Source organism: Poecile atricapillus, chromosome 2, assembly GCF_030490865.1.
Source record: "Poecile atricapillus isolate bPoeAtr1 chromosome 2, bPoeAtr1.hap1, whole genome shotgun sequence".
Taxonomy (NCBI): Eukaryota; Metazoa; Chordata; class Aves; order Passeriformes; family Paridae; genus Poecile; species Poecile atricapillus.
The window spans coordinates 54755078-54774562 of NC_081250.1; the positions used below are offsets into that span (position 1 = coordinate 54755078).

General features: G+C 43.2%; 1 protein-coding gene across 1 annotated transcript in view; it reads left to right on the plus strand.

Annotated features, from left to right (window-relative positions):
- The first annotated feature begins 720 nt into the window (after positions 1 to 720).
- The window catches only part of AMPH (amphiphysin), a 123135-nt gene continuing 104370 nt past the window's right edge, over positions 721 to 19485 (plus strand). The window contains exon 1 of the mRNA XM_058831922.1: positions 721 to 789. Within this exon, the coding sequence (XP_058687905.1) occupies positions 721 to 789 (69 nt within the window). The remainder of the gene's footprint in view (positions 790 to 19485) is intronic.

The window sequence follows — 19485 nt, forward strand, 5'->3', positions numbered from 1 at the left end:
AATAAGATCAAAACCACGGAACCAGACTGGAACCAGTTTATTGCTGTTGGTTGCTACACTGAGACAGGAGCGAGGAATGGATGGGAGGAGGACGTCGAGAGCAGCACAACGGCAAGTCAGGTGTAGCACATTCAGCAACACGGGAACGTAACCCCAGAACAACTGATGGCTGTGCCAAAAAGCCCAGCCCGGGCCGAGCCGGGGGGTGCAGATCCCCTAACCGCAGCACCCACCTACTGCACTTGGTGCTGCAGCCCCCAAACAGTGCAAAGTGTTAAACGAGTTCGGACCTGGAAGTGACTCTGCCTTGGTGGAAACTTCCAGGGGAGTAAGTTTCTCTGGCTGTACAAGGGGGCTTGTGCCAGTAGCGGACGCAGCCATCAGCTGTGCTTCTAGAAATCATCATCCCCGTTATGTCTCTTGACGTGTTTTATTACCTAGAGGAATCGCCTCATCTCCAGGAGACAACACTTTCCGCCCTGCGGCTCCCGACAGCCGCCTCCCCGGGGGCCAGGGGCGGCCGGGGGCGGGGGGCCCGCGGCTCACCTGAGGCGGCGGCGGTGGCCACGCCTCTCCCTGCTGTGTCTTTAAAGCCCTCCTCCTCATCTTCCTCCTCCTCCTCTCCATCCCTCCATCCCTCCATCGCCGCTGCCGCTTGTAGCCGCCGGGCTCTGCCTCGCCCGCCTTCTCTCCCCACCCTCCCTACCCCCGCCGCCAGCCATGGCCGACATGAAGACCGGCATCTTCGCCAAAAACGTTCAGAAACGCCTCAACCGCGCCCAGGAGAAGGTGCGCTGCGGGGCGGGGGAACCGCTGGGAAGGGGCGGAGGGGGAAGAAGGGTGCGGCGGCGGTGCCCGGGCTCCGCGAGAGGATGCGGCTCCGCTCGCCCCCAGCGCCCGCCGCTGCGGCTCCCCCTGTGCCAGCCCGCGGGGCGCCGGGCGGGGGCCGGGGTTGCCGGCGTTATTACGTAACTGACCCATTTCGCCGCGCCCGCGCTGCCCCGGGCCCCGCCGGCCGCCCGCTGCCCGCCCGCCGGCGGCACCTGCCGCAGGCCCGGGCCGGCCGCCGCGCCCTCGCCCTTGAGGGGCCGCCCGCGGGGCTGGCACCGCGCCGCTCCCGGGACGGCCGCGCTGCTTTCCCGGCCCGCCCGGGGAGCGCGGGCTCGGCTCGGCTCGCCTCACCGCCCGCCGCCAGCCCTCCTAAGAGGATTGCCTTTCCTTTAATATCCGCGCCGGCTCGACCCCGGCTGCGGCGATCCGCCTTGCTGCAGCCGCGGCGTGACAGACACCGCTGCGTGTGGTGACAGGAGCCCGCGGGGGCCCGCGCCCGCTTCAGCGGCTGCTGTGTTTTGGGCAGCGTCTCGGGATGTCGTGAGGCTGGTCGGAATGTTCCGCAGCTGACAGCGTGTGCTGCTTAGGGAAGCCGGTACCGATTCTAGCGTGGTTGTACTGTGGAAACGAACAACGAGCCAAGTCGGGGAGAATTTGCAGGAGTTCGTGACCAAAGACCAGGGCCTTATGGGCCGCTGTTCGTTTGTTCATCTTCATTAATGAAAGCTGATAGGTATAATTGATCTGCACAAATAGCTTCTGTGTAGCTGTTGTGTGTGTCAAAACAGGATCATAGCTACAGATATTAGGCCCAACAGAAAAGCATTTGTGTGTGACTATATGTAGCAGCCGTGTCTGCTGTTAGCACAGTTTATGATAAAGCTGTTGCCAGCATGAATTTTGCCAACAGAATTGTCAGGAAGTGTTGCAAGTCTTTTGAGGGTTAATAAAGCCTTTATACCCCTCTAGCATATATTGTTATGCAGTTTAAGTAATAGGGCTCTGAATTAAGAAATATTTTTTTTATGAGCATATTGCTTATACTTCACTGCCTATAAATCCTCATGTTCTTTTTGTCCAAATATTGAATTCTATGGAGCTCCAGGGGCAGGAAAAAATGCAACAATTGATATGTTGAAAAGTCCTTTACATAATTGTGTTATTATCAAAGAATCTAATAATTGAGGCTGTCACAGACTAGCAATTAATTTTCCCTTTCAAATACTCCTGTCTAGCTCACCAGGTTATAAAGTACTAGCCGTTCCAACACCTAAGTCATGATGCGTTTCCATTCTTGCAGATTTGGACTGCAACTGTTTTCAGGTAGAGTACATAAATAGTCTTTAATAGTTCGAAGAGATCTGATTACTTTATGGTGTGAGTTGACTTGGGTTTGTAGTTGGAGTAGAAGCCTAAAAATACTGTTTGTTTCCTTATGTCTTTGTCAGTGTGGTTATGATTAACCATCTGGAAAAGCACTGGTGCAAGTTATAATCACATGTACTGCTTCAAGCTGTGTCTGTTCCAGCGTGGGGGTCCCGCTCACAGAAATGTGGGGGCATACCAGGGAGGACACCTTAATGTGAATACCTGAGATACCCCATACCTCTCAAAGACTGCTCATGCACTACCCCCAAGACAGGTGCCTTGAGTCTGATGGTTGCCTTGGGTGCAAATTGAAGATGCTGCTGGGCTCTGACAGATGGTCTGCTCTACCTCCACTTTGGTGATCAACCACGCTAACAAGGGGGAAATCTGTCTAGTTTGATTTTTATGTATTGCAGTCAGGCATCTGGCAATTTTGGCTTCCTTATAGTGTCTGTGGTGGTAATTTCTTACATCAGTGGTCTAAAAGTTGCTTATTTTCAGGGTTATTTATATGATGCTAGTGACCTTACACAGAGTAGATCATAGTACCAGCAGTCTGACACAGAGTAGGTCACAATACCATGTAGCTCTATATCTTTGCCTCCTCCTTGCTGGCAAATGAGTTATTACATGAGATGTGCATGTGTACTCTTTCATGTCTATATTTCTGGTTAGCTTTGAGTTCATTTATGTCTATACAACATGAAATCCTTCATTATTTTGACTAAAACTTTACTACAAAATAAAAGTCCCAAAATGGGACTGATTGAGTTTTGGTTATTTCTTTTGGGTACTTGATGACAAGTAATTTTTTTTCTGGGAGTTGAAAATGTATGGTTTGTCTGATTCTTGATGGTGTGGACAGGATGGCATTGTGACAGGTGTGTGATATCACACTGGCTTAAAGAGGTTTTAAATACATTGAGTTGTTTTTATCTTGATGCTTATATTGGATTTGTGCACCTTCAGTTTACTCAATGTGTTCTTACAGATCAATATTTTATAAGGTGTTTTTGCATTGCTTTCTATTATGGATGCAACATATGTATTAAAAACATGGAGTGGCTCTAAAACATAGACCTTAATTTTGGTTTTCAGTGATGCTTTTGATACTCTCACAGGATCCTGCTGGATAAAATGTCCAGCCCCCAGCTGGATAAACACATAATGCAGTGGGTGAGCAGCTGGCTCACAGGTTGGTATCAAAAGGTTACAGTCAATGGGGTGACACCAAACTGGTGATCTGTTACTAGTGGGGTTCCTCATGGCTTCATCCTCAGCTCAGTGCTCTTCAACATCTTCACAAATTACTAGGCTGCAGGACTAGTAAGGGATATCTCTAGTAAGGGATACTAAGCAAGTTTGCGGATGATAGAAAACTGGGAAAACTCTCTGCTTCCCTTGAAGGCAGCAGAGAGGCCCAGAAGAGAGAACTCGACAAATCAGAGGGCTGGGTAATCCCCAATCATAGGAAGTTCAGCAAGAGAAAGTGCCAGATTCTGCACCTGGGATGGGGCAACCCTGGATGTACAGATGGACTGGGGAACAAGACACTGGAGAGCAGCACCATGGAAAGGGACCTGGGGGTCCTGGTCAATGGAAAGCTGAATGTCAGTCAGCAGTGCCTGCACAGCCAGGAGGGACATCCATGTCCTGGGGTGCATCAGGCACAGCACTGCCAGCTGGGCAAGGGAGGGAATTGTCCTGCTCTGCTCTCCTACAGCCTCACCTCAAGTGCTGGGGGCAGTTTTGGGTGCCACAATATAAGAAAGATACAAAACTATTAGAGAGCACCCTAAAAGCAAGCTAATGAAGATCATGAAACTATTAGAGAGCACCCTAAAAGCAAGCTAATGAAGATCATGAAACTATTAGAGAGCACCCTAAAAGCAAGCTAATGAAGATCATGAACAGCCATGAGGGAAGGCTTCAAGTATGAGTGGCTGAGGTCACTTGGTCTCTTCAACCTGGAGAAGAGGAGAGTGAGGGGAGATCTTATAGTAGTCTACAACTTATTCATGAGGGGGGAAAGATGGTCACAGCACCAAGCATGACAGATTTCAAGAAGTGATTGGACAGTATACTTGGGCACATGGTGTGACTCTTGGGGATGGTTCTGTGCAGGGCTGACTCAATGATCCTTGTGGGTCCCTTCCAACTCAGTTTATTCCACAATTCTGATTCATTTATGGAAGCTATTTTTTGAATAATGTTGTCATTATCTCCAGTTTCTTGCTGTCTAGGACAAATTTTAGTTGCACAGTGTAGGTAGTGTGTGTGTCTGGTTACTATTTACATGACAGAAGCTAAATAACTGGAAAATCTAATATTGAGCAGATCTCTATCTTGCATTAGAAGTGTTAATCTGAGAGTTATATAGAAATAGTAATTGGCCACTCTATTTTTCACATCATCCAGGTGATGATGCTTTATATGGTAGCATATGTGCCCTGACACCCTGATTTTGAATCCGTGAGTGTGCCATCTTAAAATCCTCTGGTCATCACATTTCTTCAATTACTTTTGCCCCAAAATGCAGTAAGTGTGGACATGCTGAGCTTGCAGCATCTGTTAAAATCTGCCAAAAGTCAGCTGAAGAAACTGGATGAAAGTTTTAAAAGGACAAGATCGATTTAGGAGACTACATCCCAGCCATAAAAATTAATGAAATGCCAATGTGTTTAAAATGAAACCAGAACAGATGTTTGGGTAACCAAGGCTCTCTGAGTCAATTTTAAGGACAAGGTTACTTGAATGAAGAGGCTGAATTTGTATCCCCAGGTTTCTTTGGAAAATTCCATTTAAGCTAATAACCCAATGTATAACACAGCTTATCTCCTTGTCCTCTCTTCTATAACCCAACAACTCTAATTGAATAGAATAGTTCAGCTGGGAGAGACATACAGTGACTATCTATACCCACTGCCTGACCAGCTCAGGGCTGGCCAAAGTTAAATCATGGCTTTAAGGACACTGTCCAAATGCCTCTTCAGCTTTGACAGGTGTGGTGGGGAGGGAGGCATTGACCAGCTCTCCAGGAAGCCTGTTCCAGATTTTGGCCACCTTGGAGTCATGAAATGTTTCCTCATGTTAAGTCTGTACTTCCCCTGATGGATGCAACTTGGAGCCATTCCCAGTGTCCTAGCACTGGGAGAGGAAGAAGAGCTCGGCACCTCCCTCACCGCTTCCCTCCTCAGGAATCTGTAGGCAGCAGTGAGGTCACCCCTCAGCCTCCTCCTCTCCAAACCAGACAAGCCCAGTGCCCTCAGCCCTCCCCAGAGCACATTCCTGCCAGCCCCTTCCCCTGCTTTGGTGCCCTTCTCAGGACACGTTCAAGCGCCTTCACATCCTTTTCAAATGGTGGGGCCCAGAACTGCACACAGTACTCGAGTGAGGCTGCACCAGTGCTGAATTCAGCAGGATGATCACCTCTCTTGGCTGGCTGGTGATGCTGTGTTTGATGTACCCCAGGATGAGGTTTGACCTCTTGGCTTCCAGGGCACACCCACTGCTGATCCCATTGAGCTTCCTGCCAAGCTCTTTCTGCAGGGCTGCTCTCCAGCCACTCCTCTCCCAGCTCAGACTCGTGTCTGGGATTACTCCATCCCAGGTGCAGAATCATGCATAGTTCTAGTGCCCTCCGGTTTGTAACAGTAAACTACTGTCTAACAATTTAAAATGTTTGCCTCACAGATATTATAAAATGTATTATACTGAAGTCATTACAGTTCTATGACTGGCCTTGACATTTGTGGCCCTGCTGGCACAAGCGCACACAGTGATGAGGCAACTCCACCTCTGAAGAGCTAAATCTTAGTCTCTAAGTTTATAAACAAAACAAACAAGTCAACAAATTCTCATGTGAATAGTATGGTCTAAACTATGCAGATCTTTTTCTGTCTTCAGGTTCAAGTGTAATGAAAACTTGAACTTCCTTTTTAAAAGTCTTTTTTTATAGAAATTATAGACAAGATGGAGCGCAAATCGTTATCTGGCCCATCCTACTACAAAAGTGGAATTAACTGTACTTAAAATTTTTCCTCAAGAACTATTTTCTTGCCAGCTTTTTTAAGTCTGTAATGGTGGAGATTTTGCAGGTTCCCTAAATTGATTTGTACTTTTGCTTAGGCACCTTCAGTCAGAAAGTTCTCTTCTTATAGAAGTCAATGTCTTTTTTGCAGTTCAAGTTTATCTCCTGTTCTAGCTTTCCTTGTTGTAGAGGAATGTTTTCTTTCTTCTTGCCTCAAAATTTGGAAGTGGTTTTCCTCTTTTGTCAGTGTTCCCTCTTATCTAACTGGGAACAGTAGATCTTAATAAAATATTGATTGCTTTCACATTTTAGTTTCTAATGTACAGGTTAAAAGGTTAGAGGTACATTTTGGTTTTCTGGGTGTAAAGCATGGAAGAAAGGAGAGAGAAAAAAACCTAAGGCTCCTTCCTATTAGGTTCTCATATGATCTTTTCCCTGGTTTTTAAGGAAAGGTAATCCATTTCTCCTTTCCCAGTTTTCCTCTTCTATGCAGTATTAACCGTGATCGTGTAAGTTGTTACATAATACACTCCTCATTGTCATTTAGTTTCCACAAAACAAGGAAGTGCTAGTTCTGAAGTTTTAAGGGGATCCATAGCTCTGTGTTCACTGGACAAAGCATTATTAGTATCAATGTGGCCTCATCCTCTGTTCTTGCTTGACAATTTCATCTTTTATTCTTTCCAATTTCATTTAGCATGGGTCCCTTCTTCTGTGGTTTTCTCTATGCTTCACTTAAACCCTCTCTTAAAAATAAAGTAAAACTTTTAATAATCTAATTAATTTGGTTTGGGTCTTGACTGCCTTCTTCACTACGCCTTGCTCCTCTAGCAGGTCATCTATTTGGCATTGTTATATAATTTAAGACTTAATGTTTCTGACCCAAGGAATGCCCCGTGGTAGCTGTCAGTGGTCTGCAGACACTCCACTGTGCATGCCACCTTCCTGTTGTAGCACTGTTGAGAGTGTGACTTCATGGGCATTTAGAGGAGAAATGTTGAGGTGGTATCTGGAAATTGCTGGAATTTCTGCACTGGATTGATCACCAGTGTCTTCCTCTTAGGATGTGTGCTGGACCCTGGTGCAACCAGTTGCTGTAGATGGCAAGGGTAAGAGAGCAGTAGATGAGTGTAGGAAAGGAGAATGCAAGCTGCTTTTCACCTCAGTGGCCCAAATTTTATGCACTGGCTAGGAGGAACAGTGAAGAAAACTGCCCAACATCTGTTATTGCAGGATATTTCAGGATATCAGGAGATAAATGGCAGAGAAAAGCAGGCTAGGTATAAGGTGTGAGTGAGCATGGAAGGGGAGAGCAGCATGCCTGTGCTCACCTTTCTTGCAACACACCTGTCCAGGCTGTGGGCAGCCTCTCTTAGTGGCGTGCCAAGCCACTGTAGGATGATGGACAGTATACTGACCTTGCAAGAAAACAAAAATAAAGGGTGAAGAATGCCCTTTAACAACATTTTGAATGTGATGTGAATAGGACTGTAGCTCCCTGAACTCGCCTGAAGATGGCAGGGAGATTTTTCATTTGCCTAAAATATACACAGAGGGATTCAACCCCACCAAAACCCTGATCAGGCAGTAGTCACTGCCAGTCTCAGGGACTGCAGTGTGCAGGGAGGAGTAGAAGAAGGGGGCTCTGCTGCTTTGATACGGAGGTCATTTTCTTTAGGGAGCAGTTGTTTGGTTTAGTTCATTGGGCTCTGCTGCAAACTCAGCTGCTTGGAGCCTCCAATCCAGAGTGTTTTGAGTGCTGGGTCACTCTTCCCTAAATGTTCTGTGGCATCAGCATCAGTGCTATGTGACACTGCATCTTTGATGTTCTTGAACGCAGAATCATTTATTCGAGACTTAATGAGTGGCTAGTTAGTCGGTAGCTGTCAGAATGATAAACCAATGACCAACTCTGGAAAGCAATTGTGTCATGTTTGGTCATGTTGAATCTCTACTAATTGGAGTTTAATTGTTTAAGAGGGCATGGTAAAACTGAGGGTGCAGTAAACACACATGTAACAACACATTTCTGCTTGTGTTATGAGAAGGCTAAGCAGGAAATACCCTGTTCCTCTCTGTAGTGGCTGTACCTTTCTTTCTGTTGTCTCAATAATTATTCTTCGTTATCTGTAGGATATTAGCACCTGTGAGATTCTGCAGAATTGGGGACAAAACTAATTACAAGTGAATAATGGTATGGACAAGCACTTAGTTGGTCGAATTCTGTATAGACAATTTCTCAGAATGTTGGTAGGGCAGAGGGAATGCTCAGAGGCCTTTCAGTGGGCAGGGTCTCAAAAAAGTCAGGGACTGTACCACACTTCAGGGCTCTGGGCTCAGATTCCCAGTGCCCTGCTATTGCTACTTATTGTTGTGCCTTCCTTTTCTTACTACCTCTTTTCTGGCAAGAAGCTCCTGCTTACTTACAGATAAGCTCCTCTGCTTTGTTCTTCCTGTCTCTGTAGCAGATCAATTCCTTTGATGCTGCCTTGAAATCTCAACTTTCTCACTTGTAGTGGATTTAACGCTGGCTAAAATCCCCAGTGCACCTAGTAGAATTATTTATTTATTTCCTGATGTGAGATATTAATTAGGAGGAGGGCAAAGCAAACTCAAAACTTAAAAGGTATAAAGAAAACTTTATTAACAGAACTAAAATAATATTAAGAATCAGAATAAAAACATCATAACACTTCTCTTCCCCTCTCCACGACTTCTTTTCTTTTCCCAACTGACAAAACCTGGGATTTTCCATCAGTTACCACCCCTGCAATAGTCTTTTATCAGTTCTTGTAGAGACAGGAGTTTGTCTCACCATGCCATGGAGACTTCTCTACAAGAAACAGTCCTCTCATGGCTTCAATGTCACAGTGAATCAGCTGCCTGGGAAAGGAAAATCTGTTTGCAGTGTGAAAGTCCCTCCCCTGCCTTGCAGCTTTCCCGAAGCTGCTTTCATGGGCCATGTCAACTTATGGGGTACTATTTTAAGGATGAGCTGTTCCAGCATAAAAACCCAAAAGTTCTCTTATCTCTGGCAATAGAGGCTTTTCTTTTTCTATCCATGGGGTGAAGTTTCTCATCTCTGTCTCTGCTCAAGCTTTTCACTGGATTACAGCTTTTCAGCATCCACACGCTCCAGCACGAGTGCCCTTTTCTCATGGGCTGTGGGTGAATGCTGCATCCCCCCATGCACTTCATGAATTGCAGGGAAAAAAATGAAGTCTGATACATCAAAAATATATCTTTACCATAGCCTTACATAGAGGATTTCAGCCTAAGGCATCTCCTCAATTCCCTCCTAACTAGAATTTAATGCCTTTGTTGACCTCAGTGTCCCATGTTGTTTTCCTTACGTGCCTTCATCCTTTCCTTTTCCTGATGTGGGAGAGAATTGGTGCTCATAGGTTCATTTGTTCTCAAACTTTATCAATTTAAACAGTTTTTATAGAGTTCTGCAGTGCTGAAAGGTTGCTCTCATCCAGGCTGTGCACTGGGGAGATCGCTCCCCATGCCTCTCGCTGTTCCTCACGGGGTCTCTGCCGACACCATGTGAGCTTTGCCGGCCACCAGCTCCACTCAGCGCTTTTCTTTATGTGGAGTGCGGGAAACAAGGAAAGCTGCTGCTGCTGCTTTTGTCCTTCTGTCCGCAGCACCGCTGGCTAAAAGCAGCTAAACAAACAAAGTTCATTGCAAGCCGTGCTGAAGCAGCCGCGGGCTCCTGCCACTGTCGTGGTTGCACCACTTCTGGCCATGTGGCTGCTCCTGGTACAAGATGGCATGGTCACTCTTGGCCCCTGACTGCTCCTCCAGCGCTGACTGTAGGGCCACTCTCAGCATTGGTCCTGGCCGCATGGCTGTTCCTGGTGCTGATACAGCCCTTGGCTGGCATGGCCCAGCTGTGCAGCTGGAAAAAGGACCCGTGGGCTCTGCCAGGAAGGGGCCCAGCCCCACTGGGAAGGGGCCCCAGCTGCCCACTGGGATGAGGCCTGGTGAACTCCCCAGTGAGGGGCTCAGCAGCCCGCTCACCACCCCTCAGGGGCAGAAAATCTCGTCTGGGCTGCATGGGGCCCAGCCATGTGGGGCCAGTCCGACCAGCACACAGTTACCTCTGCAAAAGCCATAAGCCAAGTGAGCAATTTCCCAGCCTTGCCCGCCTTTAAAATGTGAATCTCACAGAGGCAGACTCAGCTTCTAATGATTTATTAGGCTGTCAATTCTCAGAGCTAGACATCTATTGGTTTTTGCTAGGCACAGAGGAAGCTCTTAGCAGCCCCTCCCAGAAAATAATTTCCATAGGTGGCTCCTTCCCTTCTCAGCAAATGTCAATTAATGCAAAACCAGCACATCACTTTCTAAACTCACTTCTTGGTACCCACAATATTGCTAAATCTGTCATTTGTATTGATACAGAGGCCAATGCTAGAGTCTACGAACTGCAGTCTATCCTCTTTATCTATGATATGAAAGAGGAGAATATGTACACATGAGCCTGCACATGCATGAAAAACCCTGACTATCCTGCTTTTCCCAGGATAAATTGAAAGACGTGCTAGGAGTAGGTTGGTGTTTTATTTTTAATAAAGTTTGAGAAAATAAAAGAACACAGATAATAAGAATTTCCTTTCTAGATTGTGATCCTTGGTAAGCAGTTAGTTGTGTCTTTACAGAAGTATAGGGGGTTACCAGTATGTAGGTGGTGGTCTGTAATGCCATAGGAACAGTTATTTATACTGATGATTCATGCTTTATGTCTCACCAAAGCCCAGCTAAATGACCCACATGTACAAGCTTAATACACATTTAGCATAAAGTAGAAGGAGATGAAACACTGAATATAGAGAAGAAGCTTGGTTAAATATAGGCAGTCCATTTTCTGCGGAGAATAATTGGTCTTTGAGATCTGAAAAATGACACTGATTTTTCACATAAAATGCATGGATTAGTTTTTAGATCCAGGAAGTTGCTTAAAGACTTATTTGCATGTAGGACATGCAGGGGAATAAATTAAAATATTATGTTCCTTTTAAACCTGCGCAGTGTGTGGATGTTGTTGCTTAACTTGCTATTGTAACCTAAATCCTTGTTAGTTTGTGTATCTTTTCACACTGGTGTAGCCATTCTATGCTGTTTGAATGAACTTTTTAAGTATAGAAGAAACATGGCAGAAACCGATCTGCTGAGAACATGAAATATTTTTTTCAAAATAATGTTACCAGTAATTTTAACTATAGGACAAACTAGTCCTGTAAAAATCATAAGGAATGGTTAATGAGGGTAATCAGAGAGGAAAGAATTTAATTGCATTGTGTTTTTCAAATCTGTGCTAACCAATTTCTTATCAGAGGTGAGACAGAAGCTGTGGATGAAAGGCAGAACACAGGAGACAGAAGCAAAAGAACAGTACATAGGTGTACTGAGGCCTGAAGAGAGGCAAGAGCATGGCTCAGTTTAGAGGCAGATTGGTCCGGGGCAGGCATTCCCATGGTTTATCTTGCTCGGGAGAGAAACTCATCAGGGGAAAAGTGCATGGAAGTAACTGAAGACAGGCAAAGGCTGGTTAGCTGCTGCTACCACAGCATGGTCACTGCAGGACACACAGTCAGGAAATGGTAAAGGAGTGGATTCATACTATGTGAAGCAGTGAGTGGAAAACAAGCACAACAGAATGAGGTTAACGTTCATAGTTAGCTGAAGGCTGAACACAAGCTGTGCTTTTGGAGGTGTGATGTGAATTTGAAATATGGAATTTGAATTTAAAGAAATGTGGAAATCTAACAGTGCAAGGAGATTTCTTTGATTTTAAAAAATAGCACAGGCCTCCTTCTCTATCCTTCAATGGCTTCTGGTTTAATTAGTAAAGAAATGAATATATTCCTTATGATGTGAGAGTATTGCAAACTGCCAAAATGTGATTTTATTGATAGTACATCTCTAAACATTGTTCTGTTTTATTCTCAGCCAAAATGTGCAGGCAGAGTTAGTAGCAGGAAAGTTTATCTTCATGTTTGTTAAACTTTCCTTTTCCTTCCTTATCTCTTTCTGTTTCCCTTGTGTCATCCTTTCTTTACTGCTTGCTCTTTCCCTTTCTCTCTTATGCATCTCACCAAAAAAGTTGTTGCAGACATAACCACCAAAACCATTTAGAAAATTATTTGACTTCTGTTACTTGATAGGTAAACCTGGTTGCACACTTTGGATTGGTTAAAAATCAGTACTGAGCCTCCAAACATTGTAGGCTATGAAAGAATACTGGATGTTCATTTCATTTTATTTGTCTCCTGTTGTGCATGAGAGGAGGGACAGATGGTGCTGCTGGAACAGGGCTCTATTCCCTCAGGGTCTGCAGGGCTGACCAAGGTCCTCCCTGCGTGGGGGAAAACTGGGAATAAAGTGACAGCATCGCACATTGGCAGTGCTGAGTATCTGGAGAAAAACTAAAAGACAGGGAAGGAGAAATGGAGAGACAAGTTGCCGAGTAATTAAGACAGTAATCAGGCATTGTGGGAACTGCAAATGTGCAAGGTGAATGAGCCTGCAATGGGCTACGTTCATAAGCTTTGCGTTTATCAGGAGCTCCAACTGAGTTCACAGGAACTTCACCCAACTTGTAGCCTTAGGGTTAAGCCCAGCAGTGCTGTCACTCCAGATTCGGTGAAGTCAAGGTGCTGCTTGTATCCCAGGGCTTTTGAATTTACTCCTGCTCTCTATTCTTGTGCTAAAAAAAAACCAAAAAACCCGCATGTGAGATTTGTGCTTCCAGGGTCTGAAAAGCCTGTTTCAGAGACTACGAACCTCACTGATACTGTGCAGAGCTGAACAGGGTTTTATTCTTAACACCACCCTGGCATCATGTTTTCCTGTAATATCAATCCAAGAACATTGTTGTTGTAAGCATAGTGCCAGAATCTTTTATGCAGAGTTTCATATTAGGGTAAAAATAAACAGTAATTCAGAAGTTGGCTGAGAATCTACATTGATTTGACAGCCAAACTAAGAAGCAAATCAGGAAGAAATTCAGGCAACCCTTAGATGGTAAACACACACGTGCCATTTGAATGGCATCTTAATTCCTAAACTAGTCACTCCTCCAAAAGTCATGACTTAGCACTTTCCATAGGAAGATGGAGAGGAACAAGCTCCATCAAATATGGACTGGAAAATATTTTGGATCAAGGACACGTGTTTACAGACGGCAGGATGAATGCAAACTTGAGTACAGTGTGTTTTTCTCAGTGTTTCAACCTGGATCATGCCTGTTTCTATAGCGAGGGCTGTTTTCCTTAGGCAATGTTTATCTAGAAAAGAAATACAAAAAGTGTACCCCATAAAAAAAGGATATTTTAAAAAAGGCACTATGCAGTATTGAGATTGCTAAGTAACTTCTCTGAAGGCCCTGTTTTTGTGAGCAATAAATATTTTTTTCCCTCTAGTATCCAATTTCTAGTTTGTCTCAAAGAACTTACACCAATATTGATTTGCTAATGCCCATCAGTAGCCCAACCTACCAAAGGCTTACCATGAAGTATGTGATTAATACTGCTGTTGGATTACTCAGTAGCATCTGTTATCAGAAGTGTTGATGGGATTCAGAGTAGTCATATCAACCTGACTCAGACTTTTCCCTTCTCTGACTCAAAGAAGGATATTTTTTGCACTCTTTTATACAGCAAGATTCCTTACTTGCATATATGCAGTCACCAATCAAGCAAATTTTATTACATATTAATGCATCTTGGAATTTTTTGTGAACTGAATGGATCTAAAAAAACAACCAGTGTGAAGTCAGTCTCAAATACCAAGCACTTGTTATTCCTCCTCTCTCACTCTGAAGCTCAGGGTATTTTCAGTTCTTCAGAGGGGGTGTTATCGTTACAGGTTAAACAAAAAAAACCAAAACCACCTCTGGTGGACTGTGATGGATCTCTGTCTTTTTTTGTTAAGTCTTTTGGAAAAAAAAAGTGAAAATAGCAAAGGGTTCAAGAAAAGCTTTCTAAAAGTGTCACAAACTAATTTCCACCCTAAGATATGTATGCCATCACATGCCAACAGGTTTTGTCTACATCTAAACTGGCTTTAGCTGTACCAGAAGTCAACACAATCTTTTCACACCAAAATTACTTGCTGTACTACTAAAAAGTGTTAAAAATAGAGTAAGTTTTGTCTAAGGTTTTTAGCTCTAGGACTTTCAACAGAGCTCAGTTCCCACTGCCTTCCTCATCTAATTTCAAGTTGTTGGTAAGTCAGTTCCTTATTCATGGACATGCCTTTCTGTGCTGCTAGCACCTATTCAATTGTGGTTTGGAGCGTTTCCACATTATATCCTTCAGTTATCTAGAAATCATTACTCTGGGGAGACACAAAGAGTACAGTTTTAGGTTCCTCAGGGAAAGCATGCTCTGTTGTCTGCATCTCCTCTTCATCCAGTGTCTCCCCTAGTGAAGCAGGGGTTCTCCAAGCCTTCAATTGGTGTGGTCTCACCTGAAGCGTGGAAAGTCCCATGCCTGACCAGGTGTATATCTCTGTGCACTTCAGGAGAGTGGGTTACACTCGTGTTCACCCAGATCTGCACCCTGAACACAGTTAGTCTGGTCTTTATGGTATTAGCAAAGTAAATTGTTGAGAGCACATAATTTTCTCATTCCCTAATCTAATGCTTTTGTGCACAAAGACTTTAGGGCCAGTCTAGTTTGATGTACAACAACAAAGTTTCTAACAGTTACAAATCAGGGACATGTAAAAGTCATACACGTGATACTGACACGTGCCCAGGCTGTGCATCCCTTGAAGTGAGAGTAGTCATTGGAATCATTGGGAAACTAATTGATCACTGCTCTGTCAAGGGATGTTGGTTGCAATGAGAAGCTGGTAGACAAGCTTAATATATGATTAAGATAAAAAGCCACTAGATAAGTTCTGTGCTTTTACCACATTTGCTTGAGGTTCTTTCTGTCCTTTGCTTTGTAGGTCATCCCACAACAGAATACAACTCCTATCTAAAGTTTTACTAAAACATTCCACATCCTCTACAATGACCTTTTCCATTTTACTTAGGTACTATGATTAAAAAAATGTCTTTCACATAATTTTATGCCAATATGGAGAGTAAGCATGCTCATGTTTAATATCGATTGAACCCAAACAGATGGCTGGGTAACTGAGAATTAAATAATTCAGCCTTAAAGTACTTATAATTTATTAAACAATGAAGAACCTGTGTATGATACCCACAAGACAGTGCTGATACAGGACTAAAGAGGCAGAATGGTTAACAAGGGCCAGTGACTTCATATAAGAATTTTATTTTTAGTGGGGCTACATGTTTAAAATTAAAGGGAAAGTGTCTCAGTGTCTTTCCACATTCTAAAAAATAAGAAAGAGAGGACTGGTAGTTCAAATATGCATAAAAATCAACACTGATGTGTTTGACATAAAATATTTTATATCTGTATTAGAAAAAAAGACAATATTGTTAAGATTTGCAATTAGTATGTCATATTTTTCAGAAGAGTATGTCTGTTGTAGAACATCAAACCCAGTTACCCTTTATGTTGTGTAAACCTGAACTATACTAAAAAATAGTATGTTTGATGTTTTCAAAACTTTTTTTTTTTTCTTCCTAAACCTAGGTATGTGAGTTTGTATTGTTGCTTGGTCCATAATATATGCAGTAGATAATTTTACCAGAGACATGATAAAATGCCTGTACTCTCATCTGGGAATCTGATTGGTCCTTTGGTCTCTGACAAACATAGGAGTGATAGAGCTCTTCTTTCCTCAACCCTCAAAAGAAAAGGCAGTGGTTGATTTGTATTTGGTAAATCAGGGAGATGATCCTCCATTGACATGAATGCTTGTGTTTCATACTAAGAGGTATTTTACTCTACCAGTGATCTTATGGAAATATATGGAACTATGCGGTTTATTGCCATGTACATATAGCAGGAAGAAATGTGCAAAAAACAGTGTCAACCAGCTTTCCACTAAGATTCTGTTTATTCCCTTTGCCTTTTTCTCATGTTTTAAGTTGTTTCAATACAAAACCTGTTTATTTAAGAATAATTCAAATCAGAGCCATGTATTAAGAAATGTCATTTAAATCTATCACAGTATTTTAAATTTATGCCTATTGTAAATTGTGATGAACTTGATATCAAATTGCTATAGTGGCAATATATTGCTTTTAAAGATCTGATTCTACTCCTGCCAATTTTATTTGTAGCAGGGTGAGGCTCTGCAGGTTAAATATAATCCAGTTCACTGTGCTAACACAAAATCTAGTACTACATATGCACTCAGTATATTATGTATATACTGACTCTGCATGGGACTGGATTTAAATTGTAGCTCATTGCATAGCCTTCTGAAAATCACACTTGTGCTTATGGGTGTAGTAGTGTGTATACATATATTCTGAGGCAAGAGGAATTTTTACTTTGAGGATGTAAGAAGACATTGTGGCATCTTGAGCAATTATAAGCTGGGGTTTCTCCTTGCTTTGAGAGTTTGCCTGGCTATGCTGGCAGCAAATCTATTCTGGGATCATAAATTTCTTGGTTGACCTTCTCTGTTTCACCTACCCATGGCCTGCATAAATCAATATTTTTAATTTGCTGATACTTTGAATTTTGTAGCCAATTATAACTTCTTCAGCAAATTTGAGTAAAACTGCAAGCTACTGCATCCACCTGAGGGGAGATGCCCAGCACAGACTTGTGCCAATGTTTTGCAAGGGTTCACTTGTTTAAGCCTTTTCCTTGCTCCTCTTACAACAACCACCTTTACATAAATAAAGAAGGCTTAATAGATCAGTCCGGGACTGTCTGTCACTGGTTTTAATCTCTCTAATTTTTCCTTGCATGTTTGTACTCATCATCTGACGGTACTTAGAATGGCCATGCAGTTTGATTGCACACTTCCTCTTTAGTGCACATCAACACCTTATTTTGTCTGTTCCACTTCCCTTGAGTCAATGTATCCAAGATGTAGACTAGACCCAAATAGTTACTTGCCTAAAAGACAGCTTTTCTTCCCCTCCTTTGTTTTTTTTTGAGAATAAATATAAACAGTTTATGTTGATTTGCTCAATTAGAAGCAATAGAAATCCCACAGAACCTGCCAGCATTGCCACAAGATTCAGAAAACAACAGTGTACCAGGCTGGTTTTCTCATATTTGGGGAAATAAAAGTAATGTTGGGATTTTTTAATATTACAAAATAAAATGACCTTACACAGGCTTTTTAAAAAGGAGAGCAATTAGTTTTTCCTCCTTTCCCTTTGATGAGCATTTCTCAGTGCATTCCATCACTGTGCAGTCCCTAGTCCAATTCCTGCCTCTTCCTCTTATTTTCATTCAGACTAGTAAGTGATCCTTTATTTCAGAACAGAGTAGAGTCTAGAATAAAGTATGTTGGAAGAGATCAGTGGATGGTGACTCATCCACCTCCAACTCAGAGCAGGGACAATATCAAAGTTTGGGTAGGTTGGGTAGTTGTCTTCACTATCTCCAAGGTTGGAGGTTGCCCAGCCTCTCTGAGGAGTCTGTTCCAACATTTCGCCATTTCATGGTGATTTGTTTTATCCCCTCATATCTGCTCAAAATTTCCCATGTTGCAGCTTATGACTGTTGCTCTGTCCCCTTCTCTTGTGAGCCTCTGAGTAGGGCTTGAGTTGGTTTTCTCTGTAATGACTGCTAGGGTATTTGGAAATAGAAAGCAAATTTCCTTCCCTTATCTTTGTATTTTCCTGGCTGAAGAAGCCCAGCTTCCTTTCCAGGCCCAGTGCTCCAGCCCACTGAGCATTTCAGCGGTCTTCTGCTGGTTTCCTTCTAGTTTTCCCATGTCTTCCTTTCACTAGGTAGCCCACAAGTGGAAGCAACAGTACTCTCAGTGCAAGCTCATGAACTCCAAACAGCGATGGGGAGTTGCTGCCATTGACCCATCTACACTGTAGTTGAGTTTCCTTCTTGCAAGGGAGCACATGATTCTCAGGGCATGATCCTCAGCAGTGGAGAACAGCAGCAGTTTTCCTTGGCTGGAAGAACTGAGAGTAAGGACAGACAAATATGGAGGTGCGAAAAAGCTACTGGGTACCTCAGTACCTCTTTGTCATTCAAGGTTTTTAGGCTAACTTCCTGAGAAAGATCCCCAAAATACCTACATGAAATTCAGGGTCTGTGCTGCCCCTTTGCCAGCTTTTGGCTCAGGTATGCTAGCTCTCTGGAATAATTTTGAGTCAACAGAAATTAATTCAGCTGTCACCATTTGTGTCTTTGGCGCTTTTTTTGTGGTTTTTGTTTGTTTTTTTCCTTTATTTTCTGTTGGGTTTTTTGTTGGGCTGTTTGTTTGTTTGCTTGTTTTTTAACATGTTGATACACTTGAATAACAGCTTGTGCTTAATCAGGGCCTGAGTTGGTCCTTTTTTATTAATAGCTTCATGAACAGTTCTGTTGAGAAGCAAGGCATCAATGCCTCTGTGGAGAAGGTCAGGATTCAGACCCAGATCCCTGTATTAGCTTGCGGGCCAAATTAGTAGAGAGACCATATGAGGTGGGTCAGTAAATACTGGGGCTCTGCTTTTCACACTGACTAAGAAAACTTAGGAATTACTTCAACATATTTGCAGCACCTATCAACTTTGTGATGTCTGTGGTCTTACAAGGTTTCTGGAGAGTTCAATAACAAGAAGTAATGTCCTTGCACATATGATATACCAGGTGCAAATGTTCTTGTTTCCCATGGCAGGGAGAAAAGGCTCTCCCTACATACACTTCTTTTTCCACACAGACATACTTTATATGGAGAGCTAGAGATATTTTACATTTTATTTGAAATTTCCTGGAAGCATTTATTATGTGGGAGTAATTTCAGGTGATTTTTTTTTTCCATGTGTACTGTATGGCTGATTGGTAAGTGTAAGCTGTATTGATGTATTCAACTCAGGAGCTTCCTGCCTGGGTGCTCTGGACACAAAAAGATTGAGAGTTTCTTTACATCTTCCCCTTACCTGCTGTGATGCTACATTTTTGCTATGGAAACCTTTCCTGTATATGTTATGTATCAAAATTAATAATTTGAAAGCAACATGGTGCAATCTGATGTGGAAATAGAGGGATATATTCTAAGGTACTCTAAGCTTATGTCTGCCTGCTGGCTTCACTGGCTTTATGCTGGTTATCTTATACAGGTGAAAACCTGCCTGACTGCTGGTGACTTTACTTACATTAAGTGTAATGTTCTTGCTGCAGCAGCTTCTGTGC